The 27,635-nt window shown below is 47.2% G+C and overlaps 1 protein-coding gene across 1 annotated transcript in view; it reads left to right on the forward strand.

The window, feature by feature from the left end:
• Nucleotides 1-807: 807 nt before the first annotated feature.
• TBXAS1 (thromboxane A synthase 1) overlaps nucleotides 808-27,635 on the forward strand; it is a 154,927-nt gene continuing 128,099 nt past the window's right edge. Inside the window, exon 1 of the mRNA XM_081287467.1 lies at nucleotides 808-1,009. Coding sequence (XP_081143593.1) covers nucleotides 918-1,009 — 92 coding nt within the window. The 5' untranslated portion in view covers nucleotides 808-917. The remainder of the gene's footprint in view (nucleotides 1,010-27,635) is intronic.

The following is a 27,635-nucleotide window of genomic DNA, read 5'->3' on the forward strand; positions in this document are numbered from 1 at the left end:
GCCCATGACCTTGGCAGCCCTTTTCTCCACCTGCAATTCACCTTCTCTGTCTCCCTGTTTTGTCGTCCACCTCCTTCCGGGGTCTAGTACTGGGCCTGTGAGCACGGCCCAAAGCCCCCAGCTGGTTGTGACCTGCCACCTACCTCTCTGCTCCGCCCTTCCCGTTCCCACAGGTGGACTATGCTGACTAATCCCAGGTGATTCTGTCCCGTCAGCCAGGTGGCTCAGAGCTGAACACACACAGCCTGTGGGCGTGCTTTAGACATTCCGGGAACCTCCCGAATCACCACGAGAGCGCTGGCTGGCCTGAGCCCAGGTCTGTGCTCTGCTCCACCAGCCAGAACCCCAGGACCCTCCCAGCCAAGAGGGCTCACCAGCCCCAGGAACTAGGGAGCCTTGTGGGGAGGCTGGCCTCAAAGTAGGGAGCGTTTTCCATCAGGCTGATGTCGGGCCCCATGTTTTTCCAGGACCCTCATCATCTTCTGACCCAGATCTTCACTTCATCGTGAACGTGTAGAGATGCATATTTTGGAGGAGAGGCCTTCTTGGAGGACTGTGTGTGGGAGTCGCAGTCTATGGCTGCCCCCGTCTCGTTTCTCAGCAAACATGGGACCGTCCATCTGCTCTTGCTTCCCAAGGAAGTGAACATAAATGTTTGTTGACAGTATAGTCATCAAAGAAGACCAAGTTGCTGAATCATTGCCTTACCCTCAAACCCTTTGTTTTCCCCTCCTCTTCCTTCCTCTTTATTAAGAGGCTCTCTGAGAAAGAGCACACTTTGAGGACCCACTGGCGAGGCGTGTTTTGGGGTGCCTGTTTCCTCCTCCACCACCTGAAGCTCAGGGCTCCTGTGAGGGTAGAGACATAAACCCCCCCTCTTTTGCCTGGAGGACCGCCCTCTCTGGGGTCTCAGAGGAATGATGGAAGCCTGGGGATTTCTGAAACTGGAAGCGAGTGGCCCCCTGGTGACGGTGGCCCTGCTGGTGGCTCTCTTGGCCCTCCTGAAATGGTAAGTGCAGCCAACCCCAGGGACAGCGACGTTGGAGCCTCGCTGGTGCCTGGTGCGGGGTGGGGTATGTGGGAGTGTGCTTTTCTTCTTTCCTAATCTAGAGGGAGTTGAGTATTAACACAGCTTCGGAATTAAAAGCAAACAGGCAGGTTAATCTTTTGCTAAAATGCATGAGATTGAAGTGTCAGGAAACACTGGTGATTCAGTGGCTGGGAACGCCACACATAATTAAGTTTGAAAGAGATGGAAAAAGAAACAAATTGGAAAGGCATTCGATTTGGGGAGAAGTCTATCCTCATACCCTGTCTTATCTTCTCACCTCGAGTTTCCACGATCTTCTCTGTTGGATTTAGAGCAGATTCCGCCTCTTGGTTCCTATTACAATAAAAACAGAAAAGATAGGGAATCTGTTTGGCAAATGTGGGCCACTTTGTGGACTTAGGGAGAAAGTGGTAGAGCTAATTTCCTAATATCTAATAGAAGGGAATGAATTCCAATGAACATGTACAGCTCCCACAAAGTCTGAGACCCTGAAAGAATCTTGAACTTGAACTACCGGTTGCTCCCCTGTGGTCTTGTTAATTCAACCACAGATTTTCTGAAGCCTGGATCTGTGATGTCTGGAGATGGAAGATCTCACAATATGCTACATCCGTGCATATCCACTCTGTCAGTTACATATATTAGAGTTACCCTCTCAGTAGAAAGCACCTGGATTTAGGTGGCTCTGGGTTTTGAGGGGAAAGTGGAAAAAATAATGGAGTTTGAACGGAATTTTGATTTATGTTTCCGGTGGTAATAAAGCCTCCTGTAGATTAATAACTGAGAAAGCACTTTGAAAAGCATCAAGCATTATGCAAATGTGAGGTATTATTCTTTTGGAATTTGTATAGCTGAAAGTAGAAGTCACGTTTGATGTTCTATGATGATGAAATTACTTCTTGGAAATTGGTTCTGAAGCCTGGCTTCAGTTCCAGTGCCGTTTTGCTTTTTAACTGGTTTAATTATCTTTTGAACTTTTCTATCTGTAGTTTATCTGGCATTGAAACCAGCCACATGCAAATCCAAGAGCAAATGGTTAGGCCTGGCCCCTCATCCCCATGAATCCAGCTCAGCATGTTTCTGTGCTTAGCACAGCCGGATACACAAGGCATGGCATGCAGTAGGTGCATAGTAGATGTTGGCTATCATAATTACCCCCTATGAAACCTAAAAGTTGAGGAGAATATGTCTTGGGGCTAGGGGAATAGCTCAGTGGTAGAGTGCCTGCCTAGCAGGTGTGAGATCCTGGGCTCCATCCCCAGAGGCACCCCCTCCCATCTTTAGTGGTTTAGGTGTATAGGTTATTTTTAATTTCTTGCTAAATGTGTTTATTGATATTAGTTTTTCATCAATAGCTATTCTCTGTGGTTGTCAGACTCTGTTCCACCTGAGTCCTCCGGGTGGTCTCAGTGTTTCTATTGTACCCTTTTCTCCACTTCACGGTGCCTTTTTCTTTCTGTGTGCGTGACTCCCAGCTCTGTGCCTGCCGTACAGTGTGGCCTCAATAGATGTCTGGTGGGAGGATGCCTGGATGGCATAGATCAACGCGGCTGCTGTGTCCCGTCTGATAAGCTGCGGTAACAGGGTGTTTACAATCGGCTCCCAGCAGCTACTCACGGACCCCACGCGGCTCAGCAAGGCAGCTGTGCGTGTGTAATCTATTCTCAGGGCCAAATTAATAACTGGGTTCAAAGACACAGAGATTAAGATAGCGGCTCCAAGCCCGGTTGGTGAATAGGAAGTGAGAGCTGGCTTCCATTTGTTATCACCCAGATATTTATTGACCTGTTAATGTGTGCCAGGCAAGGTGGGAGGTCCCCGTGCAAGGTCAGGGAACAGGAGGTCCGGGTCAGATGCCCAAGGCAGGGGAGACATGGAGGCTATGAGGTGACCTCGATGTCTGGAGAGGTCAATGCTGAAGGGGAGGGGGCTTTTGGAGAGCGCCCCTGGCTCTGGGGCTCTTGGGTCCACCCCTTGATGCAGCACAAAGGTAACCATCCTTGGGCTCTCCACGTTCCTCTTCCAGGAGGCCACCGAGCAGAGCTGCGTGCCATGGCCTCCTGGCTTGGAGTGTGCGTCCCCTGCTCTTTCCTTCGAGGCTAACTTGAGAGCTTTTCCCCGGGGACACATTTCCTGTTTCCCAAGGGCACTTATAAACCCCTCCTCAGCACTGCTTTTATCAGATTCCTTGTCCCATCTCTTCCCCTCACAATGCTTGGCACATAGTTGGCACCTAGTGAATGCTGGCTGAGGGCCCCTTCCTGCCCCTGGTCTCTGCTGGTGCTTTCTTCCTCTGGTCTTCTGTTGGCCTTTGCAGTTCCATATGGATCTTAAATCTCTCGCCACATGACTTACCCGCTTTCTGAAAGCCCAGTGTGTTGCAGTGTGAGCCAGCTTGCTGTCTGCTTTTCTAACTGTTGCAGACGGCCTCTCACCTTGTAGCACACAGACCATGCCATGGACTTCGTAAACCTTAATTATTAATTGTATGCATGGATATGGGAAGAAGACAAAATAAGTTCATTTCAATGAAAAAGAGACTGTTATAAATTAGGTGGGGCATATTTTGATATTACCCCCGCCCATCTCGATTACCTTTGATGCCATTTTTCAATGAGGATGGTCTAAATTGATAGATGGATGGCAGAGCGAGGGACCTGGGGTGTCAGGTGGTCAGGGATGCTCCACTGGGGTTGGGGATGGATCTGGGGATGTAGATTATGTTAGCTAGAAAGACATGAAGCACATGCTAAGTGATTGACATTCCAGGTAAAATATCTTTTTTTAAAACACAATTTTTAAAAAAATATTTATTTTTTAGTTTTAGGTGGACATAATATCTTTATTTTATATTTATGTGGTGCTGAGGCTCAAACCCAGTGCCCCATGCATGCTAGGTGAGCACTCTACCACTAAGCCACAACCCCAGCCTGCCAGGTAAAATATTTTAAAACTCATTTTCCAGCTGTGCTGTAGCTCAGTGGCAGAGCACTTGCCTGGAATGCATGAGACCTTGGCTTTGATTCCCAGCACCAGGATAAAACACAAAACAAACAAACAAAAGAAATCCTCCCATTTTTCTGTATAAAATGATTTGAAATTCTTACTCCAAGAAATAAGTTGCATGACTTGAATTTTGCTCAAGGCAACCTTAAGTACTAGTGTGTTTAAACTTTCAAAGCAATGCCTAAGAATTGGCAGCTGGATTCCTGTAGGGAGGAGAAAGATTTCTTTATTCTTTAAGAAAGGGTATAAGGAAATAGCCCAAATATTAATAGTAGGTTTCTTTCAGTGGTGAAGTTATGGTTGATTTTTTTCTTAGTCTTTCTGCATCTTTCGTATTTTTTTTTAATGAGTATGCATACTTAGGAAAGAACAAGTAATTTTACTAAAGAATGGGAAATTGTTCCTTTCTAGTGATAAAGAGGAAAGCAGCATCTTGCTTTGGGCATGGAGTTCTGGGGATGTAGGTTTCACATTTTCTACCAGGGGAGTAGAATGTCCAGGGAACTTGGAGTAACAGGGCATTTTGGCTGACAAGGCTGTGAGCCAGGTAGCGTAGCAGTCTAAGCAGCTACAGGAGGAGAAGAGCTGTCTCAGAAAGGTAGAAGGGCTTTTGGTGCCAGGCTGCATTTGAAGTTCAGGTACCAAGACACAGAGGTACAAATTGTTAAAGTGGGAATCAGTACGGTAGCACTCCGGTCAAGCTTCTTCTAAGACACGTTTAAGTTAAAACATGAATGGGGATTATTAAGACTTAAGATGGGGCTGGGGTTACAGCTCAGTGGTTGCCTAGAATGTGAGAGGCACTGGGTTTGATCCTCAGCATCACATAAAAACAAATAAATTAATTAATTAAATGAAGGTATTGTGTCCATCTACAACTAAAAATATTTTTTTAAAAGAAGACTTCACATGGTCACAGAAAAGTCCACCGCTACAGCTAGAAGTTTCTCTCTCAGAAGACAGCTTGCTCTATCTGAGGGAGAACTGGATTCCAATTCCAGACCCACATAGACTCCTTGGCTCATTTAGAAGAAACCATTGGGGTGGCGGTGTATGGGAGCCACATGAGAAATCTTGAACTCATTCGAGTAGGAAGGCGTTTAGGGACAGTGCCCTTCATGTCTGTGGATTTGCATTGCTGGGTTCGACCAAACGCAGACTGAAATATTTGGAAAAAAAAATCCTAGAAAACTCCACAGAGCAAAACTTGAATTGGCCACGTACCCAGCGTCCCACTGAAGCCACCAGAATGAGGGACGCGTGGTCGAACCCTGCCACACTTTCCCACATCCACGCCTGGATCTCTGTCCTTCACTGGTGCTCTGTGTAGTTGGTCTGTTCAGCTGCGCCGAACACGGACAGGCATCTCCCCATCTCTTTCCTGTCTGGGTACAGCGTAACAATCATCTGCATGGTACTGTCACTGCACAGGGTCCTGTAAGTAATCAAGACATTACATTAAAGTGTAGGACAGGGTGTGCGAAGGTCATGTGCAAATACCTCCCTGTTTTACATGAGGACCATGAGCATCCTTGGGTTTTGGGAGTCCTGGTACCAAATCCCTGTGGATATCAAGGGACGACTGAGCTCTCTGGTCCAATCAGAGGTGGAGGGGAGCCGTGTCCAGTCTTGGAATGTGGGAACTTGCAGACCAAATGTGGCTGAAACCTTCCTCATTCTATTCCTCAAGACGTTGGGTGCATCAGGTGTTCACATGGGCCATTCTTGGAGATTCACAGCAGGTCGAAGGCCCTGAAAGTCTCTGCAGTAAAGAAACCTGTTTAATGTTGGTGAACCACACTTAGGGAGGGAGGGGCAAACAGGACCAGGTGGACATCCCTGGAAAGAGAGGTCAGATGTGTTTGGGGCCTGCCGGGAAGGAAGGGGCTACTAAATAGAGGAGGGAAACATTAAAATGACCGTTTTGCAGACTCTGAGCTTCCAAGGGTTGGTGTCTTGTGAACTTCAGGACCAGGAGTGGATGAAGGCTAGGGGTAGAAGTAGGGTCAATGGGTGGGACTGGCTCCAAGTTCCACATCAGAGAAAAAGAGAAAGCACAGCTGTCCGGCCAGGTGGCTGGGATATGCCTTGGCAGGTTGTCAATGTCCCTCCACGTCCCTCAGGAATGTTACCAAAGCACTTGCTGTGTAATATGGGAAGTTGTCACAAACGACAATGGAACCTTCTAGATCTGGACTGGGTGACATCTGTGCTGGTTGTGGCTGCTGTAGCACAGGCAGGTCTGTGGTGAGGCCAGCAGTGGCTCACGCAAAGGAAGTTAGATGTGACCAAGGGATCCATGAAGGACTGCTCCTTCTTCTGCCCCGGTTCCCTAGTCATCCTCGGCGACAGGTCCTGGGGTGGGCGGGGTGTCCTGCAGCTGGTAACGCCCTGGAACCAACCCTCATGTAGGACTCGTTTCCCCTCCTCTAGCTCTAGCCCTTGGTCCTTCCTGTGTCTACAGCCAGTGGGGCATGACTTTGGGAAGGGTCTTAGGCTGGGGCTTGGAATGCAGGTGGCAGAGGAGAGGAACATTTTAGGTAGGGAAGTTTCCCAGGCAAAGCGACACTAGGATTTGTGGCATTTGGTGGAACAAAACATTAAGTGTGTGAATAATGGACACAGTTTAAAAACTCATTTTAATGGACACAGTTTAGAAATCCATTTTAAAGGCTGTGGATAATTCCCAGTGCCTCCCAGCACCTAGAGAAAGATGCGTGCTATTTCCCCTTTTTTATTTTTATTTTATTTTTTGTATTTTTGCCTAGGATAGGCTGGGTACTTTGGTTTAATAACTCAGTGATGAGCTTGGAGATAAAATCGAGCCTGCTTATGGAAACTAGGTCTGCACTTCCTCCAGGACCATTTCCACGGAATATTGTTTTTTGTTTTCTCTCTTTTAAATAGTTATACACCATATCCTTGTCCTTCTCTTCGCTTTATTGATTTTCCAGAGCCAGAGAACGAGGTGTGACTATAAAGTAACGTGACTGATTATTTTAGCATACACACCAGAACTTATACAGCCAAATGAATTTCGTGACCTTCAAAGACATCCTCCTGATGGCTGAACCCTCCCTGCAGACTCGCCACTATCAGAGGACTCAGCCTCAGGACTTTCCCCAGAGGGCGGTGCCTGGTGTCTAGGTGTTGTCTCGGTAAAGCCCTCGCGGTGACACATCTTGGTTGAGAGTAGATTGAGTTTTTAAAACAGCCTGATTTTGGGCAAGTAAGTGATTAAACCAGGTAAGATGATTTGCAATCCAAAATGAAATGTGATTATAAAACAAATGAGACTTCTGGTTGTTTGTTCCAGAGGGGGACGCGCCCTCTAGAAGCTGGCAGACTCTGTTGAAGGGCCACGTTCATTGGGCTCCTGAGTTGTTTTCTGTTTCATTTTGTTCATTTGTTTTGTTTAAGAAAACAGCAGCAATACTCTCACTACTTATGGTCATAGATGCTCTCATCCAGTAAGGAATTCAGATTTCTGGTACCATCTATTCTTTGAGCAGAAATGGAAGAAGAATCTCATTTGTCACATAAACAAAGCAACCCATCAGGTTTACATTTGTCCGTTACTGAGCTGCTTGAGAACATGGGTGGTGCATCTTTCCCTGGGAGGAAGTGGTTTTCCTAGGAATCAAGATGTTGGATGACTCCTTCTCCTACCCACAAATGCCATGGGGACAAACTTAATAGGCTGTCACCTGCCGTTGAAGGTGTGTCTTTGGGAACCTCAGTAGCATTAGAGGGACTTGTCTCTGCTTGCAGGAATAATGTGCATCTGGACATGGGGATGAGACTTTGGGGACGGAGGGACGAGGAAGATGCCTACACTGCTGTTGATGGGTGCTTCAATTATTAAGCACCACCTTGTTCCTGGTGTGTCAGAAATATGTGATGTCTCGCAGCTTCTTAGAGGCTGGGCTAAGGAGGCAGGTGGACAGATTCTGCAGCTCCCAGGAGCCCTCAGCTTTATTAGGTTGTCTTCAGCCTCAACACAGAGTCACACAGGGTCACCATACACCTCCTGTGTGTGCTTGCAAAGGTGTGATTCACTTCCGTGGACTGCCAATTCCTGAACATGGTTCCAGAAAGAGGACCACATTTTTCCCCAAAAAATATCTGCAAAAATGACATCAGAGACAGTCCACAAAACAAGCCAGCCTCTAATAGTGGCTTCTACCAAAATCCTGTCTTCCCAAGCACTGCATGTAGACACCCTGGGGGGAGCCAGTGTCCTGCCCCCAAACCAGCAGCCACCTCCACGTTCTCACTAGGTCCTCCCGCCTCTGCCCTCCCACCTGTGCACCATGCTCCTCTCTCCCCACGTCACACACACACAGCCTATGCTGCCTGAACACTTCCTGTCTCCCTAATTCCAGCTCCTCTTTCCCCTGACATCACTCTGCTGGTGAAAATCTCTGCCATCAGGCCAGCCCCCAATATCATTGGTTCTACTGTCCCAACCACAATGTGTATGTAAGTAACGATTGATTGGTTCCCCCATCTTAATTATTCCAAGGCAACCTGATTGGAAGCCCTTAGGACTCTCTGTCTCTGCCTTAGCACTCACTACATTATTTTCTTGTGTATTCACCTGCCTATATGCCCCTAAGGGCAGAGCCTGAATCTTAAGACCTTGCGTGCCTGTTCATAGTAGCTGCTCAATAAATGATCACGACCATGATCATACCACAAGTAATGGAGATAGCAACACTGCTTCCAAATGATGATGGTTACAACGTGTGTGCGCACAGGTGTGCGTGTGTGTGTTTGCACATGTGGGGGAGGGTAGGATCCATCTCTCTCCGACTCGTACTTTTGGCTCCTGGAGGAGTGCCTTGCACTTTCATTATTGAGAGAATAAATAAATTCTTTCTTAGTTCATGCACGCATTGATACCAGAGTCCTTCTGGGCTGTGTGCTGGTCTACTTCACTGACCAGCTGAGGATAACATTCTCATGAATCCAGTTAGAAAAAGGGATTGTCACATTAGACACTGCAAATCAAGACTGCAAAGAAGGGACACAGCCATTCAGCAGATGTGGTATGTTGGGGTTCACAGAGCACTCAGGGTCTGAGGGAGGCATCTTACTACCAGCAGATGTGGGATCCCCGGGAACAGCTGAGGACACTCTCCCCCTTTACTGTCCTGCTGAACTGCAGTCCTCATAGGTCAAAGCAACAGCATCTAAGTTTTCACCAATAGCCGCTGTTTCTATTACCTTCCCCACAGGTCCTGGGTTCTATGTCCCAACCACAATGTGTGTGTAAGTAAGGATTGACTGATCCCCCATCTTAATTATTCCAAGGCAAGCTGATTGGAAGCTCTGCCAATGAGAAGGGCTGATCAATGAGATAACCAGCATGAGAGTACCAGGTCATAATCCCACTCCACAGCAAAGAGACTTGACATTTGAGCTCACCTGCACCTCTCACTGTCAACAAATGCACAATGTACATTAGGCTCTCCAAGATGTGCAAAACCTCCTGCGGCCTTCCCGCCTCCCAAATCAATAGGCAACTGAGGCCCCCAGGCTGGAACGCACTGAAAGGGAGAAGACAGCTGCACCCTTCAGGTTTTTAACAGTCTCTGTACACAAGAGTGGGCAGAGCATCACCTCCTGGTCATTGGAAGTTTCTGGAAGTGATTTCCACTGATTGTGGAAATCAGCCAGGGACAGACACGCTGCTTCTGCTCTGAGACCTTGGGTGAGTCGTCCACCCTTGCTAGCTAGTTTCCTAAGAGAGGGCCAGGAGGACCCACTTCTGAGCAGAGGCATGGGTTCCCGCCCAGTCAGGACTTCAAGAACACCCCGGGGCTGGAAATCACCCCAACTGGTTTCCCCGCCTCCTGTCTTGTGTTCCTCGAATTTGTCCCGCCTCTGCTGACAGAGATAGCCCACTGGGAGCCCCATGCTCCTCTGCATGAAACCCTTCCCCTGGTCCTCCTGGCTCAGCCCACGGGCTCTTTCTGGCCTCATCCTGTCCCCTCTGTGGCCCATCTCTTCTCATTTCTCACCTGGCCCCTGGCCCTTGGTGCTCACAACTCCTCCACCCAGCACTGCTTGCCCCTGATTTCCTTCCCTCTATGGGGATGTCCGCCCCTTTGCTCAGGGGGCTGTCCCAGGCGCCTTTTTTGCACCCCAGGCTCTTGCCTCACACACCTGCCACCCTGTCTCCCCCTGACCACTGACCTGGCCTCATTAGCAGGCAAGCTTCCCAGGGGCAGGGCTGGTCTTCCTCACCTTCAGCCCAAGGGCCTGCATGGCGCCTGTGCACCCGACACACCTCTGTCTGGCAATCATCATTCAATGATTTGGTCAAGCAAACGGAGCGAAAGAGGCCGACTCTCGGACTTCGTGTGGCGTGTGCTTGGAGTGTGTGGATGCTCAGGGCACGTGAGCTGTTCTTGGCCACCGTGAATGTCCTCGCAGAGCATTTCCAGTTGGTCCTGACTGCAGCCCCCGGGCGACCAGCTACCACCCTCACTTGTTAGACTGCAGAATTCACTGCCTTGAGATTCAGATCTTAATAAAAGATCTTGTCTTTCTAGTTCAGGCTGGACCGGGCTGAGGGTTGAAGTTCACTTCTGTGATATTTGCAAAGGAAAGGATCGCAACACATAATCATAGTGCAAAGTGACAGCTGAACCTATTTAGGAAAATAGGCTGCTCTCAAGTTCTCCAGCAGCTCGCCAGCTCAACTCCGCTGGGCAACCCCTTTCCCTGCTCCATAACCGTCCAGAGCTCGGGGTTGCAATCAGAGCTCCTGGGGTCACATTCTGGCTGGCCCTATGCACCACAAGCAAGCTAGGTAAGGTCGCTGTATCTCACTCTCCCTTGTGTCACAGAAGGATAATGACGGTATCCCTCCTGGCACGGGGGAGGATGGCATGTGCTGGATCGTGGATGGCCTTGGAGCAGTGGCTGGCACTGATAGTGTCCAGTCAGTGCTGGCTGTTAGTGTGACCTGGTGACTGCAGACGTACTCAACAGTAATCGTGTGTGCACTGGGCAGGTAGATCGTGGCTTTTATTTCTTGGTTTTTTAAACATCATTCTGATTTCTCACATGGTCCCCAGGGATGCATTGGGGTGGGAAAGCAAGGAGAGTTTCATTCCAAGCAACTGGCCTCCTTGGAGTTGCTCCTGAACTTCTACCACTAAGTGGATTTTGACCTTGGCAACTAAGATGAGGTTTATAAAATGCCTGTGGGACTTGGCAAGAAGAGGATGACACAGGGACCATCAGTCGTGTGGCAGGGACTGAAGTCAGAACACAGCAGATGTATAGTGTTTGGGAAGGAGAGTGTGGAGGACACTGTGCCATTCCTTCCACAGAGGCCAGAGACATAGAGATGTGTCAGCCACCTCTCTGAGTCTTACCACCTCCTGAATGGTGAAGCGGAGGTGCTCTCCCTTCCTCCTCTCCTTGAAAGCAAGTACGGGGACCCTGTGAGTGGCAAACCCGGCATTAACCTACATTGTTATTAATTTATTGATGACCAGTTTTATTCCCCATGGCCTCTTAGTTGTAGGTGTTTAAAAGTTGAAGAAAATCTATATTTTCTTTAAAAACCTCTCTATAAATCAAACTTGGAACTCAATTCACTTTCCAGAAATTTTTTAAAAATCTCCATGTTGCCAGGTGCAGTGGCGCACGCCTGTAATCCCAGTGGCTGGGGAGGCTGAGGCAGAGGATTGTGAGTTCAAAACCAGCTTTAGCAATGGCGAGGCACTAAGCAACTCAGTGAGACCCTGTCTCTAAGTAAAATAAAACATAAGGCTGGGGATGTGGCTCAGTGGTCTAGTGCCCCCGAGTTCAATCCCTGGTACCAAAAAAATTTTTAAAAATTCCATGTCAAAATTGACAGGTATCATCTTATTTAAATGACATGAGCCCTTTTCTCATTTGGTCTTCCTTTCATGACACCTGCCTTGCCCCTGGGTTTGAGAACTTGAAGTGTAAATGACGTGTAGCAAATCAATGGGCGAATCCGGCCAAGCCACGCTCCTCTCTCTCTGGGCCAGACATTTTGTTTCTGCTTGTCCTGGCCCAAGCCCCAAGCCCTGCTGCAGCATGCTCAACTGTGCCATTGCTGACGTTTCTCTGCAGGTTCAATTCTCTTCTGTCTTACAACAAACAAGTAAGTCAGGCAGTCAACCAAACAATCACTCTTCTTCTTCTATCCTCAGTACTGGGAGTTGAACCCAGGGGCACTTTCCTACAGAGTTTTTCATTTTTTATTGAGACAGGGTCTTGCTAAGTTGCTGAGGCTGGGCTTGAACTTGCAATCCCCCTGCCTCAGCATCACAAGTCGCTGTGCCCGGCAGGCTGCCTCTCCTTTCTGTGTGCTCTATCCCACCCATCATTTCCTTCCTAGCAAGGTGGTTGAGAGAAGACCATATACTTGCCACCTCCCATTTACCCTTCTGCTCTACATTGGGGCTTCTTCTCCATTTCCACTGAAATAACTCACTGCTGGTCACCACTAAGTCCCCAGTTCCTAACCTGAATTAGTATTTCCCAATCCACTTTTCTTTAGTGTTTTGAAGTATTTGACTTTGGTGTGTTTAGTCCCTGTTGTTGTCGATTCTCTCTCATCACCATTAGTTGTGTAGCAGAAGAAAGATTGTTCTTCATTGATGATAATCCAACAGTCTCATTGTATAGATGCAAAAATGAAGGTCCAGAGAAGTTAAGTGAATGGACCTGTATTGGTCAGCTATTGCTACAATAATGCTGTGTAACAAACCACCCCAAACTCATTGGAAAATGACAACATTTGTTTTTCCTGTGCTCTATGGGTTGGCTGGGGTAGCTCTGTTACTAGGTAGCTCTGAACCCCACCCCAGGTTAAGGGTGGGGTTCAGATCAATGCCACATATTTTTAATATGGCCCAGACTAAAGAGGCCACTTAGGGCAGTGAGAAGGGGAAGCTATAGTTTGGACAAACCACAGGAATGCAAGAAATGTAAGCAGAAACACGATGTATTTGGGGTTTCATCCCAGCAATGCCTTAAGGTCACTTCTACCCACTTCCACTGGCTAAGCCAGCCACACACCCAGGCCCAACATTGACAAGGTGGGAAAGAAGTCTGTCCTCATGGAGTAAGAGGTATTGCAATGTTATGGAGCAAAGGACATGGATGTAGACTTGGATACAGGGAAGACACGAGGAATCAGGGACAACAAATCAATCTGCCACAGGCTCCAAGGTCACACATCTGGATTCTGACCCTCTGGCAAAGCAGAAAATGGCCACAAGTGAGAAGACAAAATAAAACAATCATAGAAATTAAAATAAACATGAAACTTAAGACGAATGGACCCTTGAAGTTTTATTATAAATGAAAAAACTAACTCTGATAAAAAACATAGACATGGATGAGGAATTTGCCAGGCCAGACCCTGACACATGGGTCAGGGTGGGTCTTGGCTGTGAGGGGCTAAAGCAGGGTTCAGGACTCAGTGCAGGGCCCCAATCAGATCTGGGTGGAGCCTGGGGATGTGCCTAGAAAATTTCTAGCCAAATAAGTGATAAAAGTCAGGGTTGACCGATGAAGGATCTGGAACATATTCTAAGAAGAGCAAATGAGTGATTCAGGGGAGGCTCTGGGGAGGGCCGTGAGCCTCCAACCCCAGGCTGAAGAGGCAGTTTGAAGGAAAGAAGACCAGAGAAAACCTGGGCGTAGAAAACACAGCCTGCTCTCCAGGTCCTGAAATACAACAGCCTGGGGAAGCCTTGCAGCCCGAGAGCTGTATTGTTTAGGACAAATTCATTGTTCTGCGCTGGGCAGTAAATTTATGGATGTCGTTCCGCCAAGAATTGGCTATGGCTGAAAACAAATAGCTCCAGAATTGTGTTAAATATTCTCACGGGTCCTGGAGCCCTACTGGGTTATTAAGGAAAAAAATATGTTCATTTTTTTGTCCTTCCAGAAAATACCCCTTGGTGCTGGCTAGTGGTGAAAGAAGAAAGGGGAGTCTCCCCATATCCACTTGGCACACGGTGAACTTAACTTGGGGGTGAAAGATAAGAAGAGACTCTGGTCACTCTTCCGCATCGACATCTCATGCACATTGCACCCTGTCCTCTAGGGAGTGGTGGAGAGGAGCAGGGAGGTGCCTTGGTGTCCAGAAGCAGCCATGGAGTCTTATTGCCTTTCCTCCTGTAGAAAGGGTGGGCTGACTAAGATACAGATGAGTGAGCATCATAATCATGTGTAGCAAAAAAAAAAAAAAAAAGAAAGAAAACAGAAAAACAAAGTAGGACTTTTGGAAAGGGTTGGGGGACAGTTTGGTAAGAGTATCTCCTTTCACCAGAGGCGGCTCCCTCCTCCGGGTCCCTAGGGTGAAGGATGCTCCCTCCCCACCGATACACACCTGGAGGGCTATTCCCCTACGGCCCTTTCTAGGGGCTGTGCCAGTTCGGGTGCTGGGTTGAACAGTGCCCCCTAAGTCCATGCCCACCAGAACCTCAGAATGTGACTTCACTAGGAAGTAGGGTCTCTGCAGATCTGAACAGGTGAACCCAAGGTCATACGACACAGGGTGGCCCCTAATCCCGTGACTGGGGCCCTCATAAGAGGGAAGTCTGGACGCAAACGTGTGTTTGTGGATGATGAAATGAAGATCTAGTCACAGGGGACATCGTGCCAAGATGGAGGCAGAGACTGGGGGGGTGCCTCAATAAGCCGAGGGACACACAGGGTGGCCGGCCCCTTCCAGAAGCTAGAGAGGGGCAAGGAAGGATCCTCCTTGGCGTCTTCACAGAAACGCGGCCTTGCTGTCACCTGGATTCCAGACGTCTGGCCTCCGGATGGTGGGAGAAGGGATTTCTGCTGTCCGAAGCCACCCAATTTGTGGAGTTTGTTTGAGGAGCCCCCAGAAACAAGTCCAGCCTCCTCAGCCTCAGGCAGGATGGATGAGGCCGAGGCCTGGCTTGAGGGTAAGGCCCTGGCCTAGACTGTGGCCTGGCTGCCCACCACCAGCCCAGGCCTGTGGTCAGACTCTAAGGCTCAGCATCCCAATCTGTCTAATGGGCCTAACAGAATGTTGGTGGAGACGAGAGGGCACAATGTTCATAAAACGCTTTTGTAATTCTGTTTCATGAGTCAGTACAAGGCCTGACTCACGGCAAGGGCCCAGTAAATATGAGCTATCGTCACCCTTGCTGCTTTCCAAAGATTTTACATCCACTCTATCTACTCCAATTTGAAGTTTTCCTTGAATTTCTTTTACAGTGAAAGCAAAGTAAGCCCCATCCTTTCTCTCAGGATGGACATTGGCACGTGGGGATGACACGTGGCACAGAGTAAGCAACAAATACCTCCTGAAGAGTGGAACAGTCACATCTTGTCTGAGAATCTCATGGCAGGAGGAAATGGCTCAGAGGCATGACGAGGCTGAGTCACCCATTTGAAAAAATCCAAGGTGAAACTTCAGGAGGAGGATGTCATTTCATTGAATTTGTCCACACTGGGACACTGGTGATGCAGTAGCTAGCTACAAAATGTCCCCCGGTGATCCCTGCTCTGGAATCCACAGCCTCACAGAGTCTCCTCTCTCACGGTACCTGGGCTGGTCAGCAGAGGTGACAGTATATCACTTCCAGGATTAGGTTACGGAAGACTGAAGCATCTATCCCAGACCCTTGCACTCTCTACCTGGGATTGCTTGTTTGGGGGAGGAAGCCAGCTGAGCAGCCCTACAAATGCCCAGATGGTACAGCTTGCCCCCAGCTAAGTGGGTGAGCATGGGCGTGGGTTGTTCAACGTGGCTATAACTAACCACCCAGTAATCTGCTTCCAGATTCCGGACTCTCAGATACTCTGAAGTTTAAGTCACTTAAGTCTGGGGGTTCACTTGTTACACAGCACTAGCTAACTAATACAGGTGATGAGATACAAGTGGCTAGGGGGTTGGGATTAAGACAAAATTACAAAAATGGAAGGAATTTCAAGGTTCAAGGGGCAGAGAAGAGGCCAAACCCAGATGGGTTGGCCATGAGGAAGGGTCAGACAGGTTCTGTGGGTCTCAGCATTTGGTTCAGAGCCCAGAGTGGTGAGAGCCAGAACCAACCACATTGATGAGCAACAGGAATCAAGACTCAGTGATCTTGGGCTGGAGCTGTTGCCTTTTGATCTTGTATAATACAATTTCCAGCTGGACTCACCGTTGACCAAGCTAGCCCAGAGATCATCAAAGGCCCAATGGGTGAACTTGCCAAGAATTAGGTTAAGACAAAGATTTGGGGATTACTGGTACCAACAAGATGCAATAGGATTATGATTATTTTTGGAACCACTCACAATCTTCTTTTGTGCCTTTGAGTTGCTAAGTGTTGTAAGCTGTGTGCCAAGCTGGGCATCAGAACTGGGTTCCCAGGCCTCTTCTAGGCAAATCAGCATTTCACAAGGCAGTGGAAAGATGGGGGCATCGGCTGTGTCTGTGCAGGCGTGACCTCTAATCCAATTGGCAGATATTTTTTGAATGCCTACTCGGCTAGATAGGAAGGAACCTGGAATCATTCCGTGGACCCATTACAAATGCCCACTGCCTGTTGTACTGACCTTGGCTACTGAGAGATAGCCAACCTCAGCTGGCCAAAGAAACAGCTCCTGTATTCCTCTCACAGGTCAGGACCCCGCTTGATCTCAGTCTTGGAGCCCTGAACAACACTCCAGGTGATTTGAACCCTGGGGATGGTAGGGTCCTGTAAATGGTACTCGTCTTTTCTGCAGGGCCCCGTCCCACAAAGGAGACCAAGTAGGGCTCTCCTCACCCCATCTTTTACAGATGGGTTGGTTTCTAGGCAATTTGATGCTCTGCAAATGTGAAATGAGACACGGTGAGGGCTGCTAGAGAGGAGCACAGAGCCCAGAGCCAGGCGCCTTGGGTTCAAATCTCTGCTATTACTAGCTGCGTGACCTGAGTCCTGTTATTTCGTTTCTCTGAGTCTCGCTCGTCCCATCTGCAAAATGAAGGTAGTGATAGTGTGTGCCCCAGAGGAGGGGAGAAGGAAAAGAGTTCTCTGTGTAAAGCAATCAGAAGGGCTCTTGGCTCACAGGGCAAGCATGGCCCTCTGTACCATCAGGATCCAGGCAGGAGCAGCCCGGGGTGCCCTCTCTGGGCTCTTAATTCAGTTGTCTGTTGGGGTTCACTGGAGGGAGATGCCGCTCCTCTTTGAGGACTTCATAAAAACAAAGGATTAACTCCTGACAAGTAAAGCATCCTCATGGAAACTGAACCAGGTCCAGGAAATAGTGAACTTGGGCAGGATTATATTCCTACAAACACACACCTGTGTTCCCCTGTGATCCACTGGCAACCCTCCCTGTTAGGGACACGGTCACTCTTTGAGTCGCTGAGAAAAATGTCTCCATGGGCCCAGGGTGATCTAGGTGGGCTCCAGGAGGAGGCAGCCCTTTCAGAGAAATCTAGGAACGAGCAGGACTTGCCAGGTAGAGAGAGGGCGGGCACCGGGGGGAGGGAGGGCATCAGGATGCCACGTTCAGGGTCATGCAAGGGCAGGTTGGGTGCTTGCACCCCCCCTGAGGGGGACGGGCTCCTGAAACGCTGCGCTCTGGACACCCTGCCTGCCTCTCCCGGGCCTGACCTTGGAGAAGAGGCCAAAGTCCGAAACAACCAGGGATAACAGGAAGTGTGAAGCTCTCGGGGGCTAAAGGGGCACAGAGCCAACGACTGGGGCAGATCACCACAGGCCCTCTACACCCGACAAAGGAGGCGAGTGTGTGGTCTGAAAGTGACAAGGAGCCACAGAGAATCCTGAGCAGACCCACAGCATAGTCAGATTTACGTATTAGCACGTTCTTTAGGCCCTGGTGCAGAGGGCTGATGGGTGGACGGGAGGAGAAACTGGAGGCTGGGTATCCTCTAGGGACTCTGTTGAAGAGTCCAGGTCCAAAGGAGAGACAGGGATGGCTGGCACCGGACGGGGCAGTTAGGAATGCATGTGGAGACCTCCTTCAGGAGAGGTCTAGACGCAGAGCGACGGTACTTGGGAATTTGCTGAAGACAGACTAAAAGAAAGAATCAAGACTTTGGCTATTCTGGGTCTCTTGTTCTTCCACATGAACTTCAGGACTTTTTTTTTCTAGTTCTATGAAGAATGTTATTGGTATTTTGATGGGGATTCCACTGAATTTGTATGTTGCTTTTGGTAGCACGGCCACTTTAACAATATTAATTCTGCCTGTTGGAGAACGGAAGGCTTTCTATATTCTAAGTTCTTCTTCAACTTCCTCTTCAGTGTTCTCTAGCCTTCATTGTAGAGGTCTTGACCTCCTTCATTCGATTTATTCCCAATTGTTTTATTTTATTGAGGTATTGTGACTACCTGATCTCAAATTATACGACAGAGCTCTAGTAATAAAAATGACATGGTGCTGGCATCAAAACAGGCATAAATAGCAATGGAATAGAATAGAAGGCACAGACAAGTTCACATGCAGCCACTTGATACTTGATAAAGGTGCCAAAAACATACATTGGAGAAAAGTCAGCCTGTTTAACAAATGGTGCTGGGAAAATTGGAGACCACAAGTAGAAGAATGAAGCTAGATTCCTGTGTTTCACCCTGAATAGAAGTCATCTCAGAGTGGATCAAAGACCCAGAAATTAGACCAGAAACTCTGCAACTGCTAGAAGAAAACAGGTTCAATACTCCAACATATTGGTACAAGCACTGGCTTCCTTAACAAGACCTCTAAAGCCCAAGAAATAAAACCAAGAATCAATAAGTGGGATGGCCTTGAATTAAAGACATTCTGCACAGCAAAGGAAACAATTAACAGCACAGAGAAAGAGCCCACGGAATGGGGGGGAACCTTTGCCAGCTGCTGCTCTGACTGGGGATCCATATCCAGGTTAGATAAATAACTCAAAATACTTAACTCCAAAGGGGGGGGGGGAAGCCCAGTCAATAAATAAACAGATGCTTCTCTAAAGAAGGAATACAAATGGCCAACAAATACATCCCACATCCCTAGCAATCATGGAAATAGAATTCAAAACTACATTGAGAGTGTATCACTCTAGTTAGAATGGTGATCATCAAAAATACAAATAATAATAAATTCTGGTGAAGATGTGGAGAAAGGGTGCTTTCACACATTTTTAGTGAGGCTGAAAGTTAGTGCAACTACTTTGGAAAGCAGTGTGGAGATTCCCCAGAAGACTGGGATTGGAACCACCATATGACCCGGCCACCCCACTCCTTGGTTTTTATCCTAAAAAACTCCTCACACAGGCACATCAGTGTTTAGAGCAACACAATTCACAGTAGCGGAGTTACGGAACCAGCCCAGGTGCCCATGAACGGATGCTGGGTAAAGACAGGGTGGTACACATACACAACGGAGTTTTACTGAGTCATAAAGAAGAATGAAACGATGGCATTTTCTGGTGAATGAATGGAATTGGGGAACATCATGCTGAGTGACAACGTCAGATTCAGAAAGTCAAGGGCCGCAGGGCACGATGGCGCACTCCTGTAATCCCAGCAGCTCCGGAGGCTGAAGCAGGAAGACCGCAAGTTCAAGGGCAGCCTGGGCAACGTAGCAAGGCCCTAAGCAACTTAGCAAGATCCTGTCTCTAAACAAAAAAATTAAAAGGGTTGGGGTTGTGGCTTGGTTTTTAAGCACCCCTGGGTTCAATACCTGGTACCCCTCCCCCAAAAGTCAAAGGTCAAATGTTTCCTCTCATATGTGGAAGATAGACCAAAATAAACAGGGGGAAATGCCATGAAAATAGAAGGGAGATGAGTGGAGGGAGTGGAAGAAGGAGGAGGAGGGACAGAGAAAGAGAGGAAAGGTGGAATGAATTGACCAAGTCATGCAATGTACACAGGAAGAGGCCACGGTGAGCTCACCTTTATGTCTATTTATAAAACACCAATTTAAAAAAAAAAACTATAAATAAGTAGAAGGAAGACCAGTAGAGAAGAGGAAGGGGAACAGGGAGGAGGGAGAGGAAGGACTGGAGACCGAAATTCTACTCCCTGTGTATATGGTTAGGTCAAAATAAGACCTCAGCATCGTGTGGGGCTCTGACACCTGATACGGACAGTTTTAAAAGAGAGTCGAAGACGACGTCGGGGTTTGTAAACACTACTGATTTTGAGGACGTGGAGAGTTAACAGGCAAGAGCAGAAGCACTTGGGGACAGTGACCTCGGCTTTCCCAAGTCCAAGGTGACCCCCACTCCTCAGCATGGCCCACTGGCGGCTCCCTAGGAGCTGGGGTGTGCTCATCCTCTGCACGGCATCCACGCTCTGTTAAGTGCGGCTGAGCTGGATTAAGGGGCTTTCAGACCCCTTCCCTACTGGCTTCTTGGCGCCTCGCTGGTCTTGGGGTGTCCAAGTGTGCTGTGGGGTCAGACCAGCACGGCGCATGTCCACCCTCCCCTCTGGACACCAGCACCCCGGGCTTCTGCTCTGGCCCCCGTGATCTTGGGTTGGAGTCTGCATGTGACCAGACACCAGGCAGAGGACACGGCTAGCTTGTGGCTCTGGAGGTGGAGACAAAGAGGCACCAGGGGCTGTCAGGAGGCTGGGGGAGCTGCCGAGGTTGGCGAAGGAGTCTTATGAGAGATGATCTGGGATCCGTACGGCTGATTCAGCAGTGTTGGGGGAAATGGGAACTCTTGGGGGGTGTTTCAGACGCCAAGTGTGTGGCAGGCAGAAGTGCTAAGGCCACTGGGTAGCATTTAGAGTCATACACTGAACTTACTCTGACCCAGGCAACATCTGACCTTGTGGTCAACTAAGCTCCCAAGATCCTTTTCTGTAATCTTTTTTTTTTTTTTTTTTTTAAAAGAGAGATTGTGAGAGAGGAGAGAGAGAGAGAGAGAGAGAGAATTTTTTAATATTTATTTTTTAGTTCTCGGCGGACACAACATCTTTGTTGGTATGTGGTGCTGAGGATCGAACCCGGGCCGCACGCATGCCAGGCCAGCGTGCTACCGCTTGAGCCACATCCCCAGCCCCCCTTTTCTGTAATCTTTAGTGAAGTCTGATCTCACTCTCCTTGCACTGGAGAAGCATGAAAAATACCTGTTCTACGTGTAGTTCCCACCATTTTCATGAAAATAAAACCAGTGAAAGAGCGAGCTTTTGCTCTTTGAAACATTAATTAAAGGCACCGCGGTTTCCTTATTTAACTGAGGGCTGCTACCTCATCTGGGATTAATAGCAAAGCAAGCAAGTCTTTGTTGTGCTTGACAAAATGATTAATTCAGACTCTAGGTGAATTTTGGTTTCTCCACAGCTTTTGATGTGCTAAGATTCCCCAATGAGAACAACATCATCAATTACTTAAACAAGCCACCACCTCGAGAGCATAATTATCAGTGAGGCCCAGCCTGCTAATTGGCAGACAGAGAGACTCAAACTCCAAGGCTGTGGCCTCAACCCTGACCTGTTCTCGGAGGAACAAGAGTCCTTTAAATTGTAGCATGCTCCTGCGGATCTGGGGCAACTGAGTTATTTTTCCACCTCTGCAAAACACAGCTCGGGACTTGTGTCCCTGGAACCCAGAACCTGTGGCTGTGTTTCCTCGCATCCTGGTGGGCAGGGCGTGGGGGATGGCAGGAAGGCGCGTCATGAACACCAGCCACTCACTGGCTGGACAACGCATTGCGGTGTGTTCTGGTTTTGACGTGGAAGTGAAGGTGGCACGTGTATTCACGTTGGGACACCACGGGTGTCTCTGTCAGTCTTTTCCTTTTGGGACAAAAGGGTAGGACACTCCCAGGATCCTTCGGTGCCACCTGTGTGCTGTGGCAGAGAACCAGGAACAAAGCCCGCGCTCCCACCTCTAGCTCCAGGCCTCCGCTTGACAGTCTTCTGGGAAATGGTCCTCTTTGGAGGTCCCTGGCCGTTTTTGTTTACAAACTCGTTTTGGCGGGAAACAGTGAGCACCAGGCCCATTTGCTGCTGTTCAACAAATACCGTGTAAGAGTCAGAAGTATAATCAAAGCAGAAACTGTGTATTTGAGTGGGTGCGTCCTGTGGCAGGTCCTGTGACACTTCTTTGCTGTGAGGATCCTAGAGGATCATCATGTACATGCTTAATTAACTATTTGCTTTGTGCTGTTGGATGTCTGTCTGGCCCCTAGGCTGTAAGTGGCATGGGTCTTGACCCATGGCATCCTGGCATGTGGCACCCAGCTCTGTGCTGGCCTGTAGGAGTCAGTGAATGAATACCTGTTGTCCCCACGGTTCTCTTTCCTGGTAAAACATCCATTAGCATCAGCCCCGACACTGCCAAGGACCGCTACTGAGACTTCTCCCCTTCCTACAGGGAAACCACCATTGTAGTTTGGAATAAACCCAACGTCAAACGCAGACCACTCTCCATAGTTCTGAGACCATGAGATTCATGTGGACCAGCCCTCCATGTGTACTCTAAGAATGGCTGGGATTTCCTTTGTCATTCTCTGGCCATGGTGTCAAGTTATCAGCCAGGCCACAGAACCTAAGTAAACAGACCTCATTTTCTGTCATGGCTTGCTTGGAACAACCTTGAGGATCCCCATTTCCTGGGAGGGTTCATGGACTCTGGATGGCAGATGAGATCATTATAAGGGGCGCACCTTGGAGATCTTCCATTGAAAAGTGTTTAGTTTCACCTTCAGTTTTTATTTATGGAAGGGGAACTGATTTTCACTTACGCTCATCACATGGAGTTTCCTTTTCAAATAAATGCATTTAGTTAAAGGAAACTGGGAAGTAGGCAAAAGTTCATGCCATTTTCAGACAAGGCCAAATGACCAAGGTGCTCTACAAATGACTGGCTTTAGAAGATTTAGATCTTAGACTCCTGGAGACTACAGGACTTCCATTGAATTTCTTGCCCTGAAAACTTAACATAAAAATGGAAAAGTTTGTTCACTCTCTGCACTACAGTGATCATCAATGGGGTAACTTATTTCTGAAGTTGGAAGATTTTCTGTAAAGTTCTCATCTACTTGCCTTTGAGACACTAGGGCTACCAAAGCAAGATGGTGCTGCAAGATGGTGGAGCTGGGTGTGTTGGCTGCAGGGTCGCCTCCCCTCTTCCCAGTAGGCTCACCATCCAGTCCTGTCCAAACAGAAGCCCAAGGCAACCTGCGGTGCTCGCCAAGGCATTTCTCCTTTTCAGACACACCCAAAATAAAATCTGGATCTGTATGCTTTAGAAGTTGGTAAGATGACTGAATCATGGCTCCCAAAGAGGTCCAGTGAAAGCCACCTTAAATGACAAAAGGAATTCTGAAAATCAATGATGTTGAGAATCTTGGGGAAGGGAGAATATCCTGGATTATCTGGGTGGGCCCCAAGTGTAATCACTGGGTCCTTGTTAAAGGGATGCAGGGGTACCATGTGAGAGAAGGCAGAGCATTAACTAGGGGCAGAGATTGAACTGCCCTGGTCACAAGCCAAGGGGGACCAGAAGGAACAGCCTGCTTTATACCAGTGAGACTGATTTGGGACTTCTGGCCTCCAGAACTGTAAGGGAATAAATTAGTGTTGTTTTAAATCACTGTGTTTGTGGTTATTTGTTATAGCAGCAATAGGAAACTAATACAATTGGGGAAAAAATAGCTGACTTTAAAAAATGCCTTCAATTTCTGGCAAGATTTACCATAGCAATCTTTTATATAATGCACCACTATATATTTAAGGTAACTCTAGTTACGAAGAACCCTGATTAATGAATTTCAAAATCTATTTATTTCTAACAGGCATTCACATGGCTGAAATATCAAATATTAATTGCATGACATTTCACAATGGTGACACGTGATACATTTGTATCATTTGAATTCATGGATTCAAACATACTTAGTGTGTTTCCATCCATTGCAATTATTATTTTAGTGATGGAACTGTCCAAGTCCTGCTGGGGTAAAGCCAAGGAGTTAGTGGGTTTGTTCTGGAGATTCCAGGGGAGTATCTGATCCTTGCCTTGCTGGTTCATGGCTGCATATTTTGGATCTCTGCTCCTGCCTTCCCTGAAGTAAGTGTGTGGGGGGAGATATCTTCATCTGTGTGGGGAGTCGTATTTTGAACAATTATATACTCTACTGCATCCCAGGGTTTCTGGCTTGAAAAACCAGTGAACTGTGGTGACAATGGTGTTGAGGAACAATATATTTAGAGGGAAAATTGAAATCAGATTAGATATTTATATTTTAAAATGCCAAGTATACATTAAAAGGCTCAGTTAAGTTGGAATTTGGGTAAAAAAGATGAACTCAGAGGAGAGAATGAAGCCAGAGGTAGAAATGCAGGGTCACTGACTCATGGCGGGAGGCACCTACAGCCATGTGACTAGTGGAAGGAAAGGAGCCACAGGGACAGTAAGGGGCAGCCCCTCTGGAGGGAGGGGTGACATCATGGAAATAGAGAGGAGTGTTGCAGGAAGTGGGTCCCAGTCAGCTCTGTCCAAATGCTACTGAGAGTTCAAGTGAAAAAGACCAGCAGGAAATCCTGTGATTGACAAGCTCAGAACCATCAGTGAACTTGACCAGGGCATCCCAGGGAAGCTCAGTGGCACTGGTGGAGGAGAGGCAAGGATGCAGAGGGGAGAGAACACACTAGGTGCTGCCTTCAAGGAGCTTCCCGGGCAGTGAGGAAAGGCAAGCAGTGTCCAGAATTGAGGAGTTGCCTTTCTTCCTCGGAGATGGGAGATGCTGGGCTACGTTCGTGTCCTGATAGGGATGATCCAGTAGAAAAGACGAAAATCAGGGCAACAGGAAAAGAATAATTGAGAATGAGTAACCGGTGGGCAGAGGACAGAAGTGAAGGGGTTGGCGTCAGAGAGACAGACCCTCTCTCTTCCCCTCCGTTCACCAGTGGTACTCTGATCACACCTCTGGTTTCTGAGCAACCTGCCTTTGTTCTCCATAGACTTGCTGCGTGTTTTCGTGGGGTGGTTTATCCACAAGTCCCAGCCTCGAGGAGAGGATGGAACCGGCTAGTGGACCAAGTAGACAACCACACCTTTTTGAAATGTGGCCAAACTGGCTTTACCTCTGATGCAGTGGTGACCCCAGGGTCTTTGTTTAACCTCCACACTTTACTCTCCCAAGCAGTAAATGAGAATATTTCTACTTTTATAAGGCTGTTGGGAGGTCACCCAAGACTATGCATAAGAACTTCACCACAGGACCTAGGACATGGGGAACACTGAGACCTATTGTGAATTATAATAGTGATGGTTATATAACTTGTATGTCTGTGTAAACGTAGAACTGTTTTTCTTATGTGATGACAGGGTTGTCCTAAGGCTCTTGATTGCACTGATTATGTTTTTGTGGCACTTACACTACTGAAGAAAGAACTCAATTTGGCTAAGTTCTTACATATTTATTTAGTAGTCCTCTATTTTTTTCCCCCAGAGGTATGAAGATCATAAACTGCTGCCTGTTTCTGAACGTTTGGGAACACATTATAATGACTGTCACTAAATCTACAGATTTGGACAGAATTAGAAAACAATAGGAAGGTCTTGCAACTCCAAAATATTTATTCCTTGTACTTATCTTATGGCACATTTTATATTTAGAGATTCCCTATTAGAGTGAGATTATTAGACCACAATGAAATATTACACTTTGAAATGTGTGGGATGAAGCTAAAGAAATACTCAGGGGGAGATTTATGGCTTTAAATGCATTCATTCAAAATAAGTGATCTAAATCATGAATAAAATAAAAGAAAAAAATCAACAAGGTCAAACCCAGAGAAAATAGAAAGAAGACCATAATCAAAATGTGCACATAAATTAATGAGGCAGAAAACAACAAAAAGTTGGAAATGATCCACCAAAAAACAAAAACAAAAAAACGGGCGCTTGACAAGATTAATAAAACAGACAAACCTATGGCAAGACTAATCAAGAAGCAAAATGCAGGAAATGTCATGACCTCAATAAAGGATACCTATAAAAAATCTACAGCAAAACCTCACACTTACTTTTGAAACAGTAGATGTATTCCTATAAATCAGGAACAAGAGACTCATTCTTATTGCATCCTTTTTAATATTTTACTAGAGATACCAGCCAATGTAATAAGAAAAGAAAATGAAAAGTGAGGCAAAAGCTTTAAAAAGAAAGAGATAAGGGGCTGGGGATGTGGCTCAAGCGGTAGCGCGCTCGCCTGGCATGCATGCGGCCCGGGTTCAATCCTCAGCACCACATATAAACAAAGATGTTGTGTCTGCTGAAAACTAAAAAATAAATATTAAAATTCTCTCAAAAAAAAAGAAAGAGATAAATTGATTTTATTTGCATGAAATAGAACTGTCAATGTAGGAAATCAAAAAGTTTCTACATGTAAATCAGTATAACTAATAAGAAAATCTAAAAGGATCGTTGACAACAATATTGGTATTTAAAAAATGATGTTCCTACAAATGAGCTATGCTCATAGCAAATATATGTAAATAGCAAAAAGATACTCTTCATGCACAAAATAATAAAGTGTTACTGAAGGACAGAGAAAATAGAGAGACTAAACATTTATAGGTGAGAAGAGACAGAAATTTGAGCAAAAAACGCTAGAACTGTGAGGGAAGAAACCTTGTCTTATTGTAATTCTTTCTAGTTTTTTTCCTCTTTACATTTTTATATGTTTGAGATCATGTTCTCTACAATTTTTCTATGTTTTAATAATGTTGATATTCTCTAAATTAATTGATAAATTTAGTGCAATTCCAAGAAAAATCCAAACAGGATTTTTTTATCCAATTAGACTAATGAACTCTAAAATTAATACAAAAAAAGTAAGATTAAAAACGTTTTAGAGCTATAATAATTAAAACAGTAAGGCACTGGCATAAGCTAGAGAAAAGGATCAGAAGAGACGCATGCACCCACACCACCAAGTTATGTAACAAAGAGAGGTGGCATTATACCTGAGAGGGAAAGGCGGTGGGGCAGTAAGCACACTGTCCCTGTGCCACCCCAGGGCAGGGGCAGGATTGTTTAGCCAGGATCCCAGGGAGGGAACAGTCTGACGGGCCACCTCTCCTGGTAGACTGTCTCAGCATTCCCTCTGCGGTTGATTTCTCTTCCCCAGTAGCTGGGAAGTTCCTCTGAGCAAGAGATACCAGAATTTCATTTCTAGGGGGAAATGCCTATCGTCATAGTTCAGTGAAGGAACATTCTTCTTTGCAGGTGGTAGCTTAGGGGGTTGTCCAGCTGCTACCACACAGAGCCAATGTGCACCGAGTGATTCCCAGCCCTCGGGAAAGCTGAGAGCAAGGTCTTGAGGGAAGGACAGGGAACCAAAAACAGCAATGAAAGTGTCGGAGCAGACCTCAGTGCTGAAAGGGGAACCGAGAGGTTCACATCAACCACTTCAGTGTCTCCCCAGGAACATCTGCCTCGAGGCTCGACTTAGGCTATTTCTGTCTGTAGAGTTTCTCACTTGTGCATGTGAGGGAGGAATGGGGGGGGGGGGAGAAAAGAGAAGCAAAAGGACATCATCTCAACCAACGAGACTGTAGATCATTCTTATCTAAATGAATGGAAGCTCTTCCAAATTCATCTACCATCT

Source organism: Spermophilus citellus (genome assembly GCF_964194105.1).
Source record: "Spermophilus citellus genome assembly, chromosome: 3".
Taxonomy (NCBI): Eukaryota; Metazoa; Chordata; class Mammalia; order Rodentia; family Sciuridae; genus Spermophilus; species Spermophilus citellus.